At 30.1% G+C, this 24,406-nt stretch overlaps 1 protein-coding gene across 1 annotated transcript; it reads left to right on the top strand.

Moving 5' to 3' along the window:
* Positions 1-526: 526 nt before the first annotated feature.
* On the top strand, positions 527-4,616 carry LOC124373099 (cohesin subunit SA-2-like). The gene is made up of 4 exons (XM_046831492.1): positions 527-738; positions 3,428-3,653; positions 3,921-4,074; positions 4,440-4,616. Exons 1-4 carry the CDS (start codon positions 558-560, stop codon positions 4,590-4,592), a joined length of 714 nt encoding a protein of 237 aa, XP_046687448.1. The 5' UTR covers positions 527-557; the 3' UTR covers positions 4,593-4,616.
* Positions 4,617-24,406: the final 19,790 nt, after the last annotated feature.

Genomic DNA, 24,406 nt, shown 5'->3' on the forward strand with positions numbered 1-24,406 from the left:
CACAAACACGGCAAACAACTATTCAGATACTATCTAATTTTTTACACCAATTTTGGGAAAAACGAGTTTGCGTTGAATGAAAAATATTATGAGTTTTATAGACGCCGTAGAACCTTCTAGGCAAATGTTAGTTTCAGAGAGCCATTTGAACATGCATTGTTCGTGTACCACGGGTGGTACACGACACTGCTGTAATGTGGGCCGTGCGCCACACGTGGTACACGAAGCGCTCATGAGAAGATCACCGTGTACCACAAGTGGCGCACGTCGTCGTAAATGTGTTAATGTTGCATAATGTTTTTAATTTATACAATTTACTAACAAAAAATGGTACAAAAATTGAAAAAATGCTATTTTAAACAATTATTTTAGTCCGAAAAATGGCTTTTACAAATACCTCTAATCTTTAATATTGTAAGAAAATCATACAGTAAAAGTAATGAAAATGAAATCTCAACTGATAATATTGACAGTAGATGTAATATCTTCAGTATGTTTTAGTAGTGTGATACATTCTAGTGTTCTGTTGACAGGAAAGTGGTGAATATCCACTGATAATGACAGGCCAGCAGTGGAAGAAGTTCCGACAGAACTTCTGTGACTTTGTAGCTCAACTTGTAAAGCAGTGTCAGTACTCTATTATCTATGACCAGTACCTGATGGACAATGTGATATCCCTACTTACTGGACTATCCGACTCCCAAGTTCGAGCTTTCAGGCACACTGCAACACTTGCTGGTAATTCATTATACTAATCATTTTGTTTCAATGTGACTCACTAAGAAATAGTTGTTGAAATTTGAAATAGGTTAATAGGTAGTGATGAATGTGGCAAAAAGCTTCTCATAGTCTTTAAGATCAATTAGTGACCTGTTAGTTTTTCAAATTGAGCTTGTAAATGAAGTACCCACATTCAGTCTATTGCACCTTGTTATTTTTTGATATTTGATTATCTGGGCATTTACATTCTTAAAAACTCACATGGTTGACATTTAAAAGCTCACATGGTTGACATTTAAAAGCTCACTTCATAATTACTACACTAGACACAAGATAAACACAACAATAGAATTTCACAGACTAGGTAAGACACAGTTTTATTATTAAAAGTATACAACCATTTAAGACACCTTATTGAACTATATCTTCTCAAAGATTTGAAAGTATAACTATACAATTGGCTTTTCCACACTCAATTTCATTCTGTTGAATTTACCAAAATAAAAAAATAATAATTTTTAACTGATTGCATCCCTCACTGGTCTTTTCTTATCTAGGTATTAATATAAGACACTATATCACCCATTATAATTATATAAAAAATCACTTGTTACCATGTATCTTATTAACTAAATAATATAATTCTTTTCCTTATTAGAATAAAAAATAAAAGAAAGTGACAACGTCCATACTCTAGGCAATAAACAATGAATGGAACTAGTAATAATATTTTAAATTCAATATGTTAAACAAATAGTAAAGAATACTATTTAAAAACAGTTAATATAAACAATTAACAAGTTTTTAATTTGACAATGTCCAGTGTTTTTATACATTCATTAAATCTAATTTTGATGGATCTGCCGGGTTGCCCAATATAGGGGTTTTTTATAATCGTTGCTTTTTTAATTTATTTACTCCACTATTGTTAAATTTTGAATTTTGATTTTGGTTTGTTGAATTACTTTTATTTTTGATTATAAGTCCGAGGTTATTAGAAGTTTTGAAAGCCAATTGATATCCTTGTTTGTTAAATTATTTGTTAATTTTGTGGCAATGTTTAGCAAGATAGTCTGATCGAATTTGTTTGATATCTCTTTCTTCTTATTTTCTTTCTTTTTGTAGTTCTTCAATAATACATAAATTATGCTCGGCTTGTATCCATTATTTTGGGCAATGTATTTATTAATATTTTAATTCTTTATTAAAATCTTCAGTTTTCATTGGAATTTTGTGTAATCTATCGATCATTGATTTGAATGTATCCATTTTTTTGGTGAGGTGGGTGATTTGGCGAGGAATAGAACTAAATCAGTGTGTGTTGGTTTTCTATAAATTTTGAAAGTGTGCTTTTTGTTGATGTTGGTTGTAGTTGAATCAAGGTAGTTCATTGCATTGTTTTCTTCAATTTTATTAATAAAATTTAGATCAGGCTGGATTTGGTATTTAAGTGTTTTTTGAACATATCTATATGTTTTTATTTTACTTTGAACATACATAATCTTGAAAAAAGAAATAAAATATGAAGAAAGAAATGAATTTTTTCCATTACCCGTTTTTTTATGGCCAATTATTTTATGTATTTGTTTATCTCATTGTTTGTACCGAATTATTTTATTTGTATTGTTATTTTATATCGTTTTATATTTTATTATTATTGTAAGCTGTTAGCTAAGTTCTTTTTTAAGTGTATTAGAGAGTCTTTCTCATATACTTTGTACTAATCTTCCAACCTTAGTCTTGTTCAAGTAGAGCTTTGGCGGCACTTTTTCTCCTATATGTCTAGTTTTCTGAGCTTTTGTCATTCTTATTTCCTTGAGTTTTTTAAGGATACTAACACAGTTCACTTCTGGAACAATGCCTAATTTTGCTAACACTATTTCCAACTGTTGTTTCCCAAATTAAAACATGCTAAAGCCTTTAAACACATTAAGCTGTATTCTATTCCGTAAGAGAAAAATATCCTTTTTGGAATGCAAGATCCGATCATGTTATTGGTACTCACTCAGATTCTGCGTACCGCCATATAAACATTTCTTCAAAAGTTCTGGAGAGGCTTTCTTCTAAAATAGACATGACAATGGCATGTATATGAAAACGTGTATCATAATCATAACATGTATTATTTTGTTTTAATTTTTGGAACTATCACCTGTTGATAATTACGTATTACTCAAAGTTGTCTTCATGCATTGTTCTATATAAGTGATCTAAAACAAATAATATGACTTATTTAATTTTCAGGAAATTTGTTTGAAAATGAATGTGAATACATTTTGAACAATTTCAACAGAAAAGTATTAAAACTACCATGTCTCCCCTTGAACAAAAAGATGAAAAAGTTAAAAACTGTGATAGAAACACAAAATATATATTGAGCAAAGTTAGTCACCATATGCTTTGGTATTAATTTCCTTGTTATTAACTAACCATTGCAGTTAGCTTTTGAAAATTTTTAATTAAATGAACTGTAAGTTATACACACAAGCAAGTTTACCATCTTTTAAGATGGACTGACAATCAAGGGATGAAAAATAATGTAATTGAGCGATAGTACCGAAATGTTGTGAATGTTGAAACACCATTCGTGCTCTAAGGTTGGACTTGTTCTTTGTTACCACACATTTTATAATAGGCTGACATTAAATGAAACATTTTCTCTCTTATTATATACTAGTGTGTGATGAGGAACTTTGTTTGTTGGCAGCCATGAAGCTGATGACGGCACTGGTAGACGTAGCTCTGGTCGTGTCGGTTAACTTGGACAATACACAACGACAGTATGAGGCTGAGCGACAAAAAGCTCGGGACAAGCGAGCCAGTGACCGACTTGAGTCTCTCATGGCCAAGCGGCAGGAGCTAGAGGAGAACATGGATGAGATCAAAAACATGTTGACTTACATGTTTAAGTCAGTTTTTGTCCACAGATATAGGTTAGTAAGATAATAATATATTCACCTTGTCTTGTTACCATTCTCTTTGGACAATGAGCACATCCCTTTATCTCTTACCCACTTTTTTTGTAATTCATCCCTTCTTGTGCTATTTTTACCATCCCTAAAAATTCCATTAGAGCCTTAAATATCTTTAACTTTGAAACTTGTATTTCCGATGTTTCTAACATAATAGAGTTTTAAATGTTAACAATCCATATGCAACACTGTTAGGGAAAAATTTTAAACAAATTCCCTGTTTCCTAGGGATACTCTGCCGGAAATAAGATCCATCTGTATGGCTGAGATTGGCGTTTGGATGAAGAAGTTTCACCAGAACTTTCTGGATGATTCCTACTTAAAGTACATTGGATGGACACTACACGATAAAGTGGGGGAAGTGAGACTGAAATGTTTACAGGTAGGCCTACAGTCTGTAATATTGCCTCTTCTATGGAGTCATTATGTTATCATTTGTCATTGTCTTTTAAATAGATTCTACTTAATTTGGAGTGCCAAATATTTAATATCCGTTTTACTTATTGTTTAGATGGCAAATAATGTATGTCAGGTTATAATTAAATTGATAAAACTTGTTAAAGCTTTTGCAAGCATTTTAGGGTATACATGTTTAAATTAATATGTAAGGCACATATACTGTAAGTGTCCATTTGACTTTGCTACAAACTTGTACAATTACTTTTATAGTAGAGTTTACATTTTTAACAACTAATTTAAAATAATCTGTATTTGAATTTCGTTGTAATATTGAGCGTGGTGTTGCAGGCTCTACAGCCTTTGTATGCATCAGAGGAACTGAAAGGAAAGCTGGAACTGTTCACCAGCAAGTTTAAGGACAGGATCGTGGCCATGACACTAGACAAGGAGTATGATGTTGCAGTGCAAGCGGTCAGACTTGTCATCAGTATCCTCAAGTAGGTCATTGAATTATTTATAACAGTTTTGTGTGAAGACTTGTGTTTACGTGGACAAGATACTGTTGCTGTTTTTTATGGCTTAATTTTTAATTCTTTTATAGTGAGAGAGTAAATAAGAAAATGTAACCATTTTTAATGAGACCCCAAAGAGTTTAAAACTTTAAAGTCCTATTACCAATCCTGTTATTCTAAGTACCAAAATTAAATATTCTACCCAGTATGTGTACTATTCAAATTTATCTATTTAGTTATCTAATAATTTATATTTATACTATGGATCCAGTGTTGTAAATATTGGTATAAGCTAGAAAATGAAGAGTACCAGTGGTCAAAAGAAGGAAGATACATGTTTAATAGTTAGGTTGCATAATTTTTATTGAGTGCACTCTTCTATTCATGTTGCTTAAGTTAGTGTACAGCAACTCTATATCTTGTACCTTCAATAAGAGTGAACAGAAAAGACTTACAATATCAATATATTATAATGATATATCTGGGGTTTTTTTTAACATAAGAAAAGATCTACATGTTTATGAAAAGCCTAAACATATTAGTATTATAAACACCAATGTGACTTTCACAGTAATGTTAATGTTTTAATACAACAGTCAGTAAAAAACCTTGTGGGCAAAATGAGATTCAATTTATTATTGATCCAGCCACAAAGTATGAAAACAATGTGAAAGAACGAGAATTAATTAATAATGAAAACAAATACAAATATTCACACATTACTACCCTGATTCACATAGGTCCCTAATTCTGAAAGTTTAAATGGGCGAGAAAAGAAACTGGCTGCAGGATCATGGGATGCATCAGAACAAAGACATGTTTTGTAACTAGATGTCATTCTTCAAGGATGTTTTCAAAAGCATGAATAAAGGGAGAAACAAAAGCAAATTATGGAGTTTTCGAGAACCGAAACAGCAAAGGTCAAGCATTGATCCATTTTATTTTTCACAGAAGGGTTTCGCACAAGAAATGAATCCAGATTCAGTTTTTATCACACAAGCATATTCTCACAAAGCCCATTATGTAGAAATAGTTTTAAGATGCATATATACAGAATATGTGACTGGCTTATGAAAGTATTTAATTTAGTTGAAGTTGAAAAAAATATTTAGAGACGTATAATGAAATATGTAATGGGAAGCAGTGATCAGAGAAACAACTATGAGGTACAGCTAGTAGAGGATGGAATAGAGTAGTTGCATGGGACAAATGACATACCACAATACAACTGCTCTAGGTGTAGAAAGGAGATTTTCATTATTTTTCATTAGACAGGCCATGTTCCGTTATTATCATGAAGTCCGGGTTTTCGTCTTGAAGGAAGTGTGCCAGTCTGTCAATTTTGTTGGATAGCCAGTTGATGTTTTGGTGTGCAATTTTCAGTAATGATTTTCTGTCAGGTGTTTGGGTTTTGTAGATAATTGAGTTTTAGTGGGGCCATGCTGCATTCTAGAGTTGTATTTTGTGTCTTTCTTTGGATTGGGGTTGCTGGTCTAAAAAATTATGTTGTAGGATTTGGGTTGGGTGTGCACTGTTTTGATTTTTCTTTTTGTTTGTAGGTATAGTGTTTTGTCATGTGCTCCAGGTAAAACGCAGTGTGTTTCAGGAAGAATTCCTCATAGTCTGCACCGTTTCTCCTTTTTTTGAGTTTAGTGGTGGGGCATGCTTAGCTTCATTTTAGTCTCTAAGTTTGCAGGTTTTTGGGGTCCAAGGGCATTTGATCTTTCAGCAGCTTTTGCTACTTGTAGAGAGACACTAAACATATTTATCTTCATTCTTCTGGTTGATTGAGGAGTGCATGCTCTTTTCTGAGTAGTTGGGCTGCGTTCTTGTTTAGAGGACTTGGCATTCTGTATCGTTGGACGACTGGGAACGTTTTGTTGGCAGGTTTGGCTAGTTCTTGAAGACAGGTATGGGCTTTGTTCTGTCAAAATGTTATTTTCTTTTTGGATACAGGTTTGGTGATCATCTCCTGAAATCAGAATATTAATGGCCATCTCCATTTGGTCAAGTTTTGTTTTTTATATGTGACATACATATAAAAACAAAGGGAGGAGCACAACTCGCCAAGCCACCTGCATTTTAAGTTTAGATATAGGTCTATGTATTTGGCCCAGTTATGTGAACTGTATATTGGTGTATGAATTAAAACTAACTTAAAGTACATTGTTTTGGTAATGAAATTAATACAGATTTCTTAACCTGAAAGTGGCAAAAGACTATTAGTAGTCCTTTGTGCAGTCACCTTCTTAATCAGATCTTTGATATTGAACATTAAATTCTAATAGTTCATGTTATATTATATAATATTTTTCAAGATGTTTCACTGTTTAAGTTGAGATATATATATATATATATATATATATATATATAAGTAGATAGTAATATGGGGTTCCTGGCGCACTTTCGGAGCCGACCGAAAAACAATGTAAAATACTGTTCAATGTACCATAAAGGAAGCTGAGAAATAACACAGCAAATCTCAATGAAAAATTAACCGAATCTACAGTCGTTCGTCTCCAAAAGCGATCGGTACATTACTATCTACTCTGTGGAATGAAAAATTAACCGAATCTGAGCTTCTACTTTCTTAAGCTGTGCTTTGTAAAATGTTGTCAAATCTGCTACGAATAAAGGAAAAAATCTTCGAAATCTTAATAAAATTTAATCAATTTAAAACATTTTTACTAAAAACATACTGTACTTTAATAAAAAACTTTTCTACTAAATAAACAACATGAACTCACCAAGCTCTCTTCAGTTTCTAGCATTTCAAAAACTTACAAAGAAAGACAATTTTAACGAGTTCAACGAATTACCAAAACATTTTAAAGAACAGTTGATACTTTCCTTAAATGATACAGAATTCAAAGAACTTGTAAAGTCTTTTGCAGAAAAAACGTCTAATGGAGTGTTTTACTATCGGCAAAAAAACTAAAAAAGTAAGGGATTACATATTTAATATAATTACGAAAGATATTGAAAAGAAAGTAAAAAATAAACAAACAGAGAGTTTTCATCGTTTTTTTATGACATTTTTTTCCATATTATACGTTCTTTCAAGATAATCAAGACTTAATTGATGAATTTCTTAGGAATTTTTTGTGAGTATCAAGATTTATCAACACAATTCATTAAAGAGCATTATAGAATTTTTCTTATAGAATATAGCCACATTTTGTGTGAAACAAAAGGTATTACTGTAGATAATATTCCATGTGATTCCTATGAAGAAAGACACCAACTATGGTTATCAAAACAGTACTATGACGTGGGGAGGGACTGCAAGTTTTAGAGTTAAGACTTTATTCTACAAAGTTAATTGTTATAATTTCTTTATCTTTTATAGTCTTCTTTTCCAGTAACAATCAAGTGTAATTTTTCATTTTTGTTTAATTCTTTAATCTTTTTTTTTTCATCCAAAACAGTCAAAAATCTGTTCGGCAAGTGTACTTTACAATCTTCCAACTCGGCAATTATTGTAAACCCGAATTTATCTTTCATTTTCTCCAAATTCAAGATTCTATGTTTCTTCCTTTCTTCCAATTCATTTAACTTCTTATACTCTTTAAACTTACATTCTCCAATATCATTTAACTCTTTCAAGAACTCCATTTAAATAGAAAAAAATTTAAAGACGGAAAAAATGAAATTCGCTAACCTTCACTCGAGAAGTCGGGGAGAATGTGAGTAAAACCGCATTCTTTTCAAGAGGTTCTTCGTTTAATTTCTCCAAATGTACTATAAAATCATCGAGGATTTCTGGTTCAAAATCATAAACAAATTCAACATCCAGATAATGAAAAAATACAGGTAATATCTTTTCATAATAAACGTGTGTATCGATACCTACAAACCTAATGTATTCTTTGAAAAGGAAAATAATTTTGTCAATGGTTCCAAGAGATAAGTAAAAATTTTTATTCTGTTTTCTAAATTCTGTAACAAATTTTGTTTGCTTCTTGTCTCCATATTGCAATTTTGTAAGCAGGTTATTCAAATGTGTTAATTTATTTCGAAATTTCTTAGGTTTAGGTCTTTCTAACAAAATTAAATTACAACCTCTACAAACTAAATATCTTTTATCGATAATTTCTCCTCTATTAGAACACTTGTAACAGTTGGCATTATACTCTTCCATTTAAACAAAAAGATTTTTTTATAAATGGAGATTATGGAACTAAGTCTGCCGAGATATAAATTTTTCAGCGCAAATGTTTATGTTTACATTTCTACAACAGAGATAAATAGAAATAATTTCATTCTACTGTACAACTATTTAGGATATTTTGTCTATGATTACAAAGATTATTCCGGAAGAAATCGAGATTTTTCATCAGCGAAAGAGTATATTTTTGAAGTTTTTAGAAGGAATGAAAGAGAATAATATGAACATCATCAATTATTGTTAAAGACATACAAAATGAGTGTTGTTAGTGTGCGTGTTTTTGCGATATCTACTTAACTTCTAAGAAATTGGGAATGGGAGAAGAAGAAAGGTATCATATATTTTATTTCAATCAACTGTAGATTTGTGACGTCTGCTGTGAGCGTTTGTACCACTAACGCTTGACCTCGAATCTCATTTTATTGAAACATGTGAGAGGCGTTTGTGTCACTAACGCTTGACCTTGCTTTGCACACGCCGTGTGTGTGGTACAAGGACAGTAGTGACACCAAACAATGACCTTGCTTTTCTCACGCCGTGTGAGACAATGAAATCACTGTAAAAACACTTAATTCTGTATTACAAATGAACACTTTACATCACTATTTTCACACAATGTTTTATCACAGTTTAGAATGTCTACACAAATTCACAATCTTCTTGTAACGTCTTTTCTTCGAGTCCCAAATATAAAAGTAACTTATAAAATATAATAACACTATGAATGGCAACGCCCAGTGGAACACTTCACTTCACTTTTAACAAGAAACACAGAACATCACACAATCTTCTTACTTCATATAAAGTCCATATCTTCTTTCTTCAACTTGCAAATACATTAGAATCTTCTAAATAATGATATATCTTGTTAAATTTAGTTAAAATAGAGGAGGATCACACATGGCTAGCTATACGTGGCCAACACCCAGCAAGAGATGAAGACGAGATGTAGTGTTACCAACATGTTAAAATGAAATGTCTCAATTCCCTAGAACTGTTATAGTTTCCAATGTATATTAAATAAGTATATATCAATATTTCTTTCAAACCTTGTTGTTCAAAAACCACTCAACCGATTTTAATGAAATTTGGTACACATATAGTAAATACTTAACTCTTTCGACTTAACTTATCCATAAGGGTGAAATCATCCCCTATTTCTTAATATTCAAAGAAAAATAAAAAATTTTATCGGAAAAATCTGAAACTTCAAAAACAAGCGAGTTCAACTTAAAATTTCATGAAAATAAACAAAATTTTCAAAATCTACCCCAATCATCCCTTATCTTTAAACTCTTATATCTCGAGAACTATTGGAGCTTTTTTGATGAAATTTGGTATATAGGATCAGTAAATATTAAAGTATTTTTTAAAATCACCACTTCCGGTCCATGACCTTGAAATATAGTTTTTTTCCTAATATCATCCCTATTTTTCAAAATTTTTTAATGCAATTTAAAATGTAAACTTTTATCAATGTCTTTAACAATTCTGTAAAGTTTTAAAACTATCCGACGAATAACGCGATTTTTACTGAATTTCTCTAATATCGTTCTTAATCACATCATAGGCTAAAAATTTCTCAGAAACCACAACCACATAACATGTCGAGTTTGTAACAGCTTTTTGAAAATCCATATTGATAATTATATTGTTCTTTGAACCAGAAATATTTGTCAAACTCTTTGTTGTATCAATGACATAAATAGGTCTATTCGCTAAAAATTCTTTAGGATTGTAATACATTTCCTTATTATTACAGTAAACTTTCTTAAAATCTTGATACATCTGATACATGATTCTGAAAAGACCTCCGGAAATGTTTAAATTTTGTAATTCATCTGGATAATAAGAACCGTTCAATTTTACTCTGATATTTTTTTACATCCAAACTATCAAACTTTGAAGGATTTTTTTCTTGATTATTCTGTCTATCTGTTTGAAAACCTATAATAACGAACTTGGGATTGAAGATATTTCTATAAATGTTTGTAATATCGAACGAATAAGTTGTTCCGGAAATACCTTTTTGTTCAATACACTGCCAATCTAGAAAATTAAACATAATGTTTTGACTTTTTGTAATTTCATCAATCAACCTAATTTTACTCGTGGTTTTATAATCAATCATTGGAACTCTAATAAAAAAATCTGTAATTGTTATTTTTCCATCAACAGGCATAACATTTCCAGTTGCAGTCTTCAGAATCGCATCATCGTCTTCTGCTCTTATAAAACTTAGATAAAATCCTCCTTTATAGATCGGAATAGTAACATTTTCAAAAAATCCTAATCCAAAATGAGATAAATTTCCAGCTGCTTCAAAAACACCAAATTTAAAATCTGATTCAAAGCCATTAGAAGTTTGAGAAATAACATCACTTTTTGAATACGAAATAGTTCCTTTAATTGTGCTTAATTGGCCACAGTTTTCGACTTCTTCTATCAATTTATTGTGTTTTCTTACTTCAATCTTAGAAAATAAAAACGGTTATAAAATTATCGATTAATCTAACATTATCAGTTCCAAGATATGCTTGACCATCTTGTTTTGTTAAAGTTTCCAGAAATATAAAACTGGAAGTTAGACGAGCAAAAGTTATCTCCAAAATCAATATTAAACTCAGTTCTTTTATTCGGTTCATTCAAATGTTGTTTACTAATTGGATAGAAATTTTTAAACTCCGCCCTTTCAATATCACTAGCATATTTTCTGTAGTCCGCCATTTAATAAGAGAGAAATTTTAAACATCGTGTATCATTTTTTCATCGATCTAATGTACGTTTTTATAAGAAAAGATATAAATTTTAGTAAAATAATTAAAAAGATTAGAGTCATTTTTAATGATCTACTTCGTCATATTCAGGATTCTCTTCCTTAAATTTTGCGATCTCGGTCACATATTTCAATAAAATTTGCACAGGATAGTAACCGCTATCTATAATATTGTTCCAATCAACTGTATCTTTATTTTCATCCAAAAACTTTATACTCAAGTGTTGATAGAGAACAAAGAACAGACATATGATCTTTTAATTGATAATGTATATTTTCTTGAATGAACTCTGATGATAAAGTTTGATATTTTGCAATGTTATACCAATTCAATTTGTTTACGTATAATCTCATCATATCTTCGGATAATTCATATTTTTGAGAAATGTCATCCCAATGTTCTTTTTTTCAAATCTCTTTTCGTGTTGCATTATAAAAAGATCGAAAGCACTGTAATGTCCCGCCATCTCTATTTATTAAGAAAAAATTTCAAAATCAAGTTTTTTATAAATTGGCTCTTTTTTGCGTTACATTCAGCACATTTTCCAGATATTCTCTTAACTCCGTTAATGTTTGCATAGTATTTTATATCGTTTGTGGCAGTTTTTCTCTTTACATCTCACACAATATATGAGCGCCATTTATATAAGGAAAATTAGTCATCGTAACCACCTACTCCATTAAATCTGTTGTCGATGTTTTCAAAAGTTTTTATCGACATCTTCTTTAAATTTATTAAAGTTTTCTTCTAGTTTATTTACTTTATCGAGATATAAATCGTTGTATTCAACGAGTTTATGATCAATATTCTCAAAAGTTTTTGTGGCATCTAAACTAAACTTATCAAAAGACTGCTTATTTTTTATAACTTTTTCATTAATTTCGCCAAAGTTTTCTTCTAGTTTAATTAATTTATCATGAAGTAAAGATTGATTAGTAACTACTCTTTTAAAAACTTCACCATTTTTTCTATCGGTTTCATTAAAACCCTCTTGAAATTTAGCGAAATCTTCCAAAAAGTTTGTTATTTTTCCATTAAGATCGCCTTTATATAGATTGAAATTTTCCTCAAAATTTGTAAATTTTTCATCACAATTTTCTATAGATCTTTTACTTCTTTCATCAAGTTTTTCATAGACTTCTGTTTGTAAAATCTTTAACATGCTGTTTATGATTCTCATAATTTTGTTTTAGTTCATTAAACATTTTAATAGGATCTTCTAATTGAATCATTACAACAACATCAAATGGATTAATTCCTTTACTAACACCGCTAATTCTTTTTCCTTTAAAATCTAAGGCATTTTTAAACATTCGGATCATGTAAATCAACAATATCGATGTTTTCTGATAATTTTAGAGGTTTTAAAATTTGTTCTTTAACAACAACATCATGTTTGTCAATACCAGGTCGAACACCGACAATTCTTTTTTTATTAGCCAAACTAACATAATTCTTTTCAACTTTGATCGCTTCAGTAATTTCATCAGCTTTTTCGATATGAGACATTAAATTGGTAAATAATTTTTTTACACCATCATCAACTTCTTTTTCCAATGTTTTTATTTTATCAGCAACTTCATTTGAACTCATGAAAATTTTGCAAGTTTGTTATCATATTCTGCTTTAAAATCTTCAATCTCGACAGCAAACATATCTGAATCTGGAAGGTTTTGTAATACATTTTCTAACTTGTTATCAAACTCATTTCTCAAACTATCAAAATTCAAACTATTATCTACATTTTGAATAATTTGTGTTCCAAATACGTCAAAAATATTTTGTGAATCCATATTTATTAAGCAATAATTTGTTAACAACTTCTTTAAAATCTTTACCAGTACTCAGTTCATTCAAAACAAAAACACATAAATGACCACAAATTGGGGGATCTTTATAGTCTTGAATCTGAGAATCATTGTAGTAGACGCTTGATTTTTTCAAATATTTAATCAATTCTATAGGTGGTTTGTCCTCAATTCTTCCATACGAATCAAAATAACATGCATTCTTATCATTTTTATAATAACAAATCCAATGCGTTCCACTTCCCATAATCGAGTCTAAATTCACAATTCCACATTCAAATTTCTTAACTTTTTCAGGTAATGTATCTCTCATGAAGATTCCTCTAAAATGTTTAATATTTTTGCAGATTTCTTCCAATTCCCCGAATGTTAAAGGTTTAAATTTTTTTTTCAATGTTTGATTTCACGTAATTCAAAGTTTTTTCATCTAATCCAGATCCTGTAACATCTTCCAACTCTTTATCTAACCAATTTAAAATGTTTCGAACAATAGGAATCACATCCTTTTTAACGATTGGAGCAGCTTTACGAACATAAGGAACAACATTTTTAACAACTGGAATATTTTCTCCAAAATCTAATAAATCTTTCAAAAGTCCACCATTTTTAAGTTCTTTCAACTGATTATAAGAAAATTCTATTCTGGTTCCTTTATTGTTTTTCTTATGTTTTTTCGAGTTTATTGTATTGTCTATTTGTTAAAAATATCTTATCTTCGCCATTTTTTAGTTGATCTATTTTAAATTGAATACTAACGGGTATTTTTCTTCTTAAAAGCGGATTTTATTTTTTCTTTCTGATTTTTGCTGAAATTTACATTCACCTCCATTTATATAGTTAAAATTTCAAGTTCTCTTCGATTCCCATTCCTAGTTTTCTCTTCAAAAACATTGCTCCAGCTGTTGGAAGCGCAACAAATCTTTCACCTAAACTAGCATCTTTTGATAAAAATCTATCCATTGCCTTATCTTGCAAAACTTTATCTGCGATATGTCTGGAATTTGTGTCTCTATGTTTTGCATAAAAAATTATCGTGTTCCATAGCAGCTTGATCTAAATTTATTTATTATACCAGTATCTCCTCTTTTTAGTCTTTTTTCGAGTTTTGTGCCAGGCCCCAGATACTGATAAGTTGGTACGTGTAATTCAAAAGGTAAATTGTTGATAAAATCATTCAAAAGTCCGCTACCCTCAATCATAGATGAACTTATTGCCGGCAAAACTCGTTTTAAATATTTAATTCCATCAGGTTTTTCAATCATTTCATCAAGTTTGTTCGAAATAAAATCTTTAATCGCTTTCTTTTCGTTCAAAAAATTGTTGTTTCCAGCCTTTTCTTGAGCATAAATATAATTAATAATTCCATCGAGTTTTGTCAAATCGTCGATATATCTGTATTCAATCTTATTATCACTGTATTTTCTCACACCTGATCCTTCGATTCTTTTTTCCCAAATTGGTTTAATCAAATTGAGATATTTTTTACCTTTACTTGACTTTGGTTTCTTAGTTTGATGGATCATTATTTTTGTAAATTGAATCAGATTTCCATAAAATTTCAGTATACTTTTTCAAGTCTTCTTCAGAATATAAACCGTCTTTTGGAACATCAGTGCCTGTTAATAATCTCCATAAACCTTGAGTTCCTTCATATGTTTTTTTCATTAATAATGATATCATTATGCTCAAAATTCACGGGCAAATTTCCAATCATAAAACTTTTCTGTTTTCTGTCCCAATACAAACCAAATTTATTATCCTTTGCTCTAGGAAGAAATTTTTTACCAATTTCACCAATTATTATATCCGTTGTTCCAGGACTTATTGGTTCAACTATGGTAGAGTCTTCAATGATTCGAGGTCTAAATGGTGTTGAAGATGGTAATTTTGGCAATTCAAACTCAGATTCTGGTATCGAAATATCAGCAAATTGTCGTACAACTGGAACCAAATTCATCAAATTTTGATTATCGCTTAAAACATTTTCAATTTTGCCCTCAACATTTTTTATTGCAGATGTTATAGGTTGATTAATTTTTTGAATAAATTCTTGTTCTTTTTCATCAATTCGAATCTGTTCTTTAAATTCTTTGATTAATTTCTTTTTCTATTTGATCAAGTTTTTTTGCTTCTTCTGAAGTTACGTTCGCCATTTATTTAGGAAAATTTTAAACGTGGAACGTAAAACGTGAACACGAAACGTGAACACGGAACGTAAAACGTGAACGTGGAACGTGAAACACGAAACGTGGAACGTGAAACACGAACGTGGAACGTGAAACACGAACGTGAAACACGAACGTGAAACACGAACGTAAAACATGAACGTGAAACGTAAACACGAACGTGAAACACGAACGTGAAACACGAACGTAAAACATGAACGTGAAACGTAAACACGAACGTGAAACATGAACGTGAAACACGAACGTGAAACACGAACGTAAAACATGAACGTGAAACGTAAACACGAACGTGAAACATGAACGTGAAACATGAACGTGAAACATGAACGTGAACGTGGAACGTGAACGTGGAACGTAAAAACGAGAACACGAAACGTAAACGTGAACGTAAAAACATGAAAACAACTAGATTATCACACGTTTATATTGGAAAATTTATTCAAATATTTACCATTTTTAGGCTTCAAAGTTAGATTAATAGTTAAAAATCCGTAGTCTTCTTTCCAAATTTTATCACATAATTCATTAAAGTGGTTTAAAACTCATATCAGATCCCACATAATTGTTGTAAATTTTTTCTCGAATAGTGATCGTCTTGCTTAAAAAACACACAACATATTCAAATTATTTCTTATAACTTGTTTATCAACCTTTGAAAAGCATTGAGAAAGATAGATACAAGAGATATTTTTGTGACGAGACATTACGAAATATTCCTTGATAACGTCTTGATTTTCCAAAATACAATCATCAAAAACGATTAAAGAATTCGGTTTACATTCGCTTAACGGAACTATGTCCTCGAAAGCATTATAAAAATATGATATTTTCTTACTTAAGTTCTTCTCAATATTTTCAAATCTTTCTTGTAATTTTTTATAGGCGTCTTGTTCTAAAGATTTACTAAAAACATACAAATTGGAATAAGGAATCAACCTATTGTAGATAAAATTCAATAATAAAGTTGTTTTTTTTCCACATCCACTTGAACCAACAATTAACAATCTGATTGGTTGATCTTTCTTATTTTCTTCAAACGTTTGAAGTTTTATCTGATCTTTTTGCTTTAAAAATTTCTCCATTTAAATAGAAGATTTTCATCTTGAAGCAACGCTTGCGAAAAATGAAGCTGTTCAAGTTGACTTCAGAAAGCTCTAAATTAGTTTTAAACTTGGAACATCCTATACACTTAGAGGAAGAATCAAATTATTTTATCGGTTTAAAGCGGTTTTTTATTCTGACAATTTTGTAATAAATATTAGTGAAAGTTCTCCTTATTGTATAGGATTTAGTGAGAAGAACATAACAAAATATTATGGTTTAAACAAAGGATATTATACTTTCGATCAAATAAAAAAATTCCCTTAAAAATTATCTGAAAACATTCAAACAATCAGATAAATCTTTAAACTTTGACGAAAACAAGTTTGAAATGCAAAAAAATTATCTCTCTAATAAAATTCAATTAAAATCACCAGTAAGAATAATGTTTTTTCAGCAATTATTGTAGATTTGTTAGGGTTTGTTCAAGAAAACTATTGAGCCAAATCAGGTATATTTAGGAAATAAAACGCCAAAATTTAGACCGTTCGATGTAATTGAAGTGCAACTGCAATCTCGTTGAACCTAGTTTTGAAAATCATACCGAACATTTACACAAAGAATCTGAAATTTTGTACACTTTTTTCCCAAATGTTGCTTATGGATCAAAAATCAGTGAAAAACCGAATGAAATCGATTATATTCCAATTAGAAAAAAATATTAAAAGAATTCAAAAAATCGTTCTGACTATTCAAGACTCTGAGGGAAATTTATTAAATAATGAGAGTAAAACAACAATATATTTAAGATTGAAAAAGGAATAAAAATGAGTTGATGATGATGACAAAATTCAATATTTTTACTTAAAAAACAAGGGGCTATTCGAATGGCCCCTTAACAATCTTCATCCTGACCCTGTTTTTATCAATGAATCTGGACTTTATACTGAAATAAAAATTACTAGTTAAATTTCTTTTCTATCTAAATGGAGTCAGTTGTAGACCTACTCAATAATCAACTTAGATTTAAAAGCAAACATATCTTTACAATTGTTGACGAAAATAATGAATTTTGGTTTAAGGCTAAAGATGTTGCAGAAATATTGGAATTTAAAAATACGAGACAAGCTATCATAGATCATGTTAAAGAAAAATACAAAAAAAGCTTTTGAAAACATAGATTCTGACAAGGGTATCGAATCGCGACTCTTACAAAAATTACATCCAGACACTATTTTCATCAATGAACCAGGCATATATTCTTTAATACTGAAATCTAAAATGAAGATTGCAGAAACGTTTCAAAAATTGGGTTTTAGAAGAAGTTTTACCGAGTATTAGAAAATATGGCGAGTACAAACTTGAAAACGAAAATAAGCAGTTAAAAGATGAAATAAAACAGTTACAAATTAAAGATGAAATGAAATCATTGAAAATAGAGAATCAAGAATTGCGAATGGAATTAATGAAGAGAGATATGGTATGTAAAGATTTTGATAAGAAAAAACACCATGTTTTTGTATTAATTAAGAAGAATCACATGTGGGAATGGCCTTATTATGTTATCAGAGCTCAGAAACGAGAAATACCAAACCGATTAAAACATCTAAAAATAAATTATCCTGAATTAGAGATTTTGTTCATTGATGACGAACCAAATTCTATCAATCTGTATAACCAAATGAAAGAATCTTTGAATATTTTATACAACGGAAATCATTTTACTACAAATATGGCAGAATCTCGACTGATTTATAGAATATCTAAATTACACGATGAAAATGTTTCTAAATTTTACTAAAAACTCTCGATTTATTATATTTTGTTTGTAAATGTTTAGCATAACTAGGTAACCATTGTAGAATTCTTTTTTCATATTCACAAGGCATTTCGTTTTTTATAACTTTCGCTGAAAATTTTTTTAGCACAATCTTTGCAAAAAGCATCTTTTCTATCTTTACTATACTGCCAGTTATTAAATTCAGAAATATTTTTAATTTCTTTACAAAAGTAACACTTTTTCTCTTCTAAAGTTAATTTGTTCATTTTATCGTATAATTCCTTACAATAACAGTCTTTTCTATTCTCTTCTTGACACTTTGTACATTTCTTTTGAGACTCCATTTATATAGAAAAAATTATTACACGATGAAAATGTTAAAACTCTTGAATTATGATATTTTGTTTGTAAATGTTTTTGATAATTATTTAACCATTTTATAGTTCTTCCACATTCACATTGAGTATCTTCATAATATAATCTATGGTGATTCTTCTTTACACAATCTTTACAATATGAGTCTTTCTTATCTCTACTATAGTGATCACTATTAAACTCTGAAATTTTTTTAGTTTCTTTACATTTAAGACATTCTTTATCTTCCAAAGTTAATTTTTCTATTTTATCATATAATTCTTTATGATATTCCCTTTCACAATCTTTGCAATTATAATGCATTCCATCTTTCCTATTTTTATCTTTATAAAATTCATTTAAATCTTTAAATTCTTTGCACTTTGTACATTTCTTTTGATGTGCCATTTATATATAGAATAAAAATACAGTTTTGACTTTCTCAATTCATATTCATAAAACTTTCCGGTTATTTCTTCATTATTTAAATCTTTTATACTATAAGTTACAGGATCTGTGTTATTAATTTGATAAATCACAAAGATTTCTCTTGACCAATTGTTCTTATATTTGTTCGAAAATGTTTGTTTTTTACTAACAATTCTTACATGATCATTGACTTTAAATTTAGTTTTCGTGTGAATTTCAGGTGGAACATACTTGAAAACGGTCTCTAATAACTCCTTTTCTGCATCCTTATCTACGTCTTTCGGTTTCATTTTGGATTGTGCTGTGAACCTGTATCGTTTATAATTGTTTACGATTTTTTGAAGAATATCGATCCATTTAAAGTTTTTATTAATCTCAAAAATTACTTTCATTCTCTCATTTTGAGTTTCTGTTATATCTCTCTACAATACTTGATTTCTCTTCGTTTTCAGTATGATAAATCTTAATGTTGTATTTCCTCAAAACATCGTTAAATTCTTTATTTTTAAACTCTAAACCCTTATCTGTATGAAGTAGGTTAGGAGGTTTGTGATTGATCCTTATGGCATCTTTTACTATATCTTCGAAAGCTTTTTGAAATATCCTTGCCGGTTTTTTTTCTTTTGATAGCTCTTGACCAAGCATATTTTGAGAAAGTATCAATAACATTTAACATATACTTAAATCCATCATTTTGATCTGAATAGTTAGACATTATAACTAAATCTGCTGCCCATAAATCGTCAATTCCTAATGTTATAATTTTTCTCTTTTTAAACTTTTTTTCGTACCGGTGCATGAATTTCCTCGAGCTTCAATCTCTATCTCATCTTTAGTCTTCAATTCTTGCTTAACAGGTTTTGGATTTGGATTCTTTATAAACTTACTCTTGTTTGTCTTACATTTTTGAACATTTTGCTGCAGCAATTCCTATACAATCCATTTTGAGTTTTGAACGATTTTTGAATCTATATTTTTCGTTTTCTTTTTACACTTGTGACAGTGAATTAAATCATCTTCCATTTTACATATCAAAGTTTCCAAGTTTGTTTAACTCTTCTAAAATATCTGTTTTATATCCATACGGTAACTGTACCGATCTTATTTTCTAGGACAATTCTCTTATCATCTTTAGCGTTCAGTGCCAGGCTTGTTTTATGGTAACAGTGTACAACTCATGTTTTATATAACTTTTGATGACTGTCATCTCCCTAAAATTCTTCTTTATCTTCGAACAAACATCTCTTTCAAGTTTTCGATATTTATTGTTTTATTTACAACGCTTTCTCTTAATTCCTTTACACCTAACTGGGTTTTTTATCTAGATATTTGTACGAAGTACATCTTAGACCTTAAACCACAAAAATTCTTCTAAAACTTCGCTATTTAACTCATCTTTGAATTTTCCCTATTACCTTCTTATTTTTAGTAGTGAAAACATTCATGATCTTTTGGATAATCACTTGTATCAAAGTCATCTATATTTTCTTTTAATAATTTTAAAAAGGATCTCGTTTCAATTCTAGAAAATAACTGTCTGTATCCATGTAACACAGATTCAAATCTGGATCAAACTTCTTTAATTTGTTGTAATAAAACTCGTACATTAGCAATTTTGAGAGGTCGAGAACTGAAAATCCTATGTAAATCGGTTTGTTAAATTTAACCTTTTGTTTGTACATGTGACTCGCTATACAGTTGTCGTCAAAGATAGTGAAGCTTTTGAAAGTTCGTTTTCTTGGCCTGTTTTCATTGAAAATTCTTCATTTCCTAGTCTAATATCGCATCTATTTCGCACATTTTCCATACTTTTTCCAAAAACTGAGTTGTTCATCAGCTTATAAAAATCCTTCTCAAAGTCACTTGTAGCTTTGGTCCTCATATTAGTATTAAAATCAATGTACTCTTTCATAAAAGGCTTCTGATCGAATGCAATAACTCTATTCACATGTTTCAAAATCATAACCTTGTTCCAAATAGAACTTCAAATTTCTCGAATGAACAACGTATTCAGTTTTATCCAGTAGAGTTGTGCAAAGTTTTGTTTTTAAAATGTTCTGGAGCAAGAGGTAAATCCTTGTGATGTTCGTTGTAAATTTGTTGGATATCCAAGATCGACTTCGAGAATATAGCCATAATCTTCGTCGCCAGTGAGTTCTTAAAATTGTTTTCTTGCCACTCTTCTTTTGTATACGTTTTAGGATCCATCCACTTGATATCGTTATATGGTAAACTTTGCATGAGGCCATACCCATAAAGGTTATTAGCATCGAGATAGAGTAAATAGTTTTTCGGGCTTTGTCTTATCAAAATCTTTCAAATATTTGTTATTTGCTTTAACACATATCGCTTAATACACTGAGAAATGCCCCCCGCGAATACCTTTTTCAATCATCAAATTACATATTATAATCGTTAATTAGCTGAAGCTCAATTTTCGTTTAATTTTAACATTGCGTCCCATGCTAGGAGACTGGGGAGCTGTTAGATAGTGTGCCGGATCAAGCTTATAGCAATTCAAACAAATATTCCTAAAATTTTCAAAGATATCAGCGAGCAATAGAACATCTTGAATGTTATAGAGATCAGAGTAATTTCCTAGATTTTTCTCTTTTAATTTGTTCCAAACATTTAAGTAGTGTTGAAAATCTTTCTCAGATATGCTCTCGTCTGTCAAAAGGGAATAGAAATCTTGAATTCCTCAATTCTTCTGTGTAATCAAGTTTTTCAATACTGTCGATAAATTCATAGGGAAATATGCCTTTTCCAGATAGAATTTTAAAGATTTCTTTCTTCGTCATTTGGCTGTCTTTTTTTAGAATTTCATTCAATATTCTTCCATCCTGTATAAAATGATTTGTATGTTTGAAGTCTTCTCTCTTTAGATTTTTTAGCTAACTTTTCTATAGACGAGGCTATGAATCTGAACGTGTCTACAAACGAAAACTTGATGAATTTTCTTGGCTTATCACCTTCGAATTCATAGCCATATCCAGAATTTTACAGAATAATTTATATATTTTTCATCGGTGTTTGCAATCAAATCAACATTTCCATATTGTTTAGCCAATTCTTTTATGTACAAATGAGTATCGTTAATTTGACATATTGTGGCAGAAAACGGGAATATTCTGAGGAAATTTCAAATTTAGATTGCAACATGCATGAGCTGCGCCTCGAAACTTGCCGGTTAAATGACAATGATCTCTCACTTTATTATAACTCTTATCTTTCCAACTCTCAGGAGTAAAAAAACCATACTGAATTGACCCAACATCATAAGCAGACCATTCACAGATATGACAAAAACGTTTGAATTTTGATACGAAATTTCTTCTTCTTCTGTCAATTTCATAGGTTTCATGTTCTTAGAATTATATTTTTTCGCTATGTATTTCGATAATTTATTGAGTTCTTCAAACAATTTTTGTCGAGACGTTTTTCAAATCTTCTTCATTTTTGGCACGATAACATATCGGTTTGTACATGCGATTGGTCACATTCGACACTAAATATAGAGTAAAACCATAAGGAATGTGCCCTCTGAATCTTGGTTGTAGTCGATCTTTGTGGATTGTTCTTGCATGTCGGAATTTTTTCTAATATGCTCTCAAAGTCCATATAAATTACGTACGGATGGTTTAAATTTCTTTTGATAATTAGTAAATTTAGTTGTTTGAACCTGGAAATGGCATAATTGGCTTACAAACTTCATGATTTTTACAAATTTCTAAATGATCTGTTAAAATCTCCAGATTTGTAAAAATGGCTTAAACATCTTCTACACAAAAATTTTTCTTTCTTTATGTTTAAGACAACTGCGAAGAAACAAGCTTAATTTAAATCGGTTATCAAAACATAATGAGATTTATCATCTTGTTTAACATACAATAAATCAATGTTTGTTTTCAGCGTCATATTTTTCAGAAATTTTGTAACGGAACAATGTTAATATTTTCATCAAAACTGTAGACATTGATAGACATTGTTGGATACTTATACTTGGAATTGTAGCTTCGTTTTTCAAATATTTGTATATCTTTCAGAGACATTGGATACTCAAAACCCTGAAAATATTTCGTCATTCACAAATTTTTCGTATTGCTTTACACGTTCACAGTCTCTTTCTGGTTTTTCAATAGCACATCTTATTGAGTAAATAAAGCAAAAATCATCTCTAATTTTTTATATTTATATACAAGCTTTTTTATCTTTGATATTCTTTGGTAAATCGATGTATGATCCTGCATTCATCATTTCGTGTTTGTTAAGGCTCAAAACTAGTTGTTTACAACTTTTAAATGTCCATCCAGAACCTTTATTTGGATTATTCGTTTGTTCTCGATGTGTTAATTTATTAAATTGCTTAGTAAATAAAGTCGTTTACGTCAAAGATTTCGTCTGCTTTGATAGTAAAATACATTAGACATGTTTGCGGTTCACCATTCACTAAAGTTCGTTCGTATTCACATTCCAAAGAGAGATAAGCCCTTCATATTTTTAACATTTTCTTGAAATTTTTCTATTAAATCTTTAATTTCTGACCGCATAATTGAAAGATATTTGTAAATTGACATGGAATTGTCGTTCAAGTTTGTTAAAATGTATTGCTTGAAAAGACCGTGTATTGAGGATAAAACTTTCTACATCAATGATATTTTCGGGATTTTACTTTAAGAGTTTTATCAATTTCTTCGATCATTTCATGGTTTTTATCGTTAGTACCGATAGCCAACTTTTCAGCTATTGAATGAAGTTTTTCATCATTAAATAGGTCGAGATTATTTCTTTTCAACTTTGAAATTTCTCTTTAATTCACGTAATTTCTCAATATTAAACATGTTTTCGTGATCGGCAATTTTATTTTCTCTAGCCCATTGTCTTAAATAATTTAGTTCATTATCGTAAATTTGCTTGTTTTTTCGTGACTTTTAGAATTATAATGGCGATCATAGTTTTTTTCTTAAAATTTCTTTTTTTGCAGAACGGACATGATATATTTTTTCGCGCTCCATTTTAGATAGAAAAATTTATTTAACTAAATGGTGCTTGTAAACCAACGATTGCGCCTCTCACGGCGTGATATCACTACGGATATGACGCAGTCGAGATGGTCGGTCCTGTAGTAGCACACCTCGACTGTCTCATTGAAGATTTTTTCCTTTATTCGTAGCAGATTTTGACAACATTTTACAAAGCACAGCTTAAGAAAGTAGAAGCTCAGATTCGGTTAATTTTTCATTCCTCAGGAGTAGATAGT

The sequence above is a fragment of the Homalodisca vitripennis genome, unplaced genomic scaffold (genome assembly GCF_021130785.1).
Source record: "Homalodisca vitripennis isolate AUS2020 unplaced genomic scaffold, UT_GWSS_2.1 ScUCBcl_4824;HRSCAF=11231, whole genome shotgun sequence".
Classification (NCBI taxonomy): domain Eukaryota; kingdom Metazoa; phylum Arthropoda; class Insecta; order Hemiptera; family Cicadellidae; genus Homalodisca; species Homalodisca vitripennis.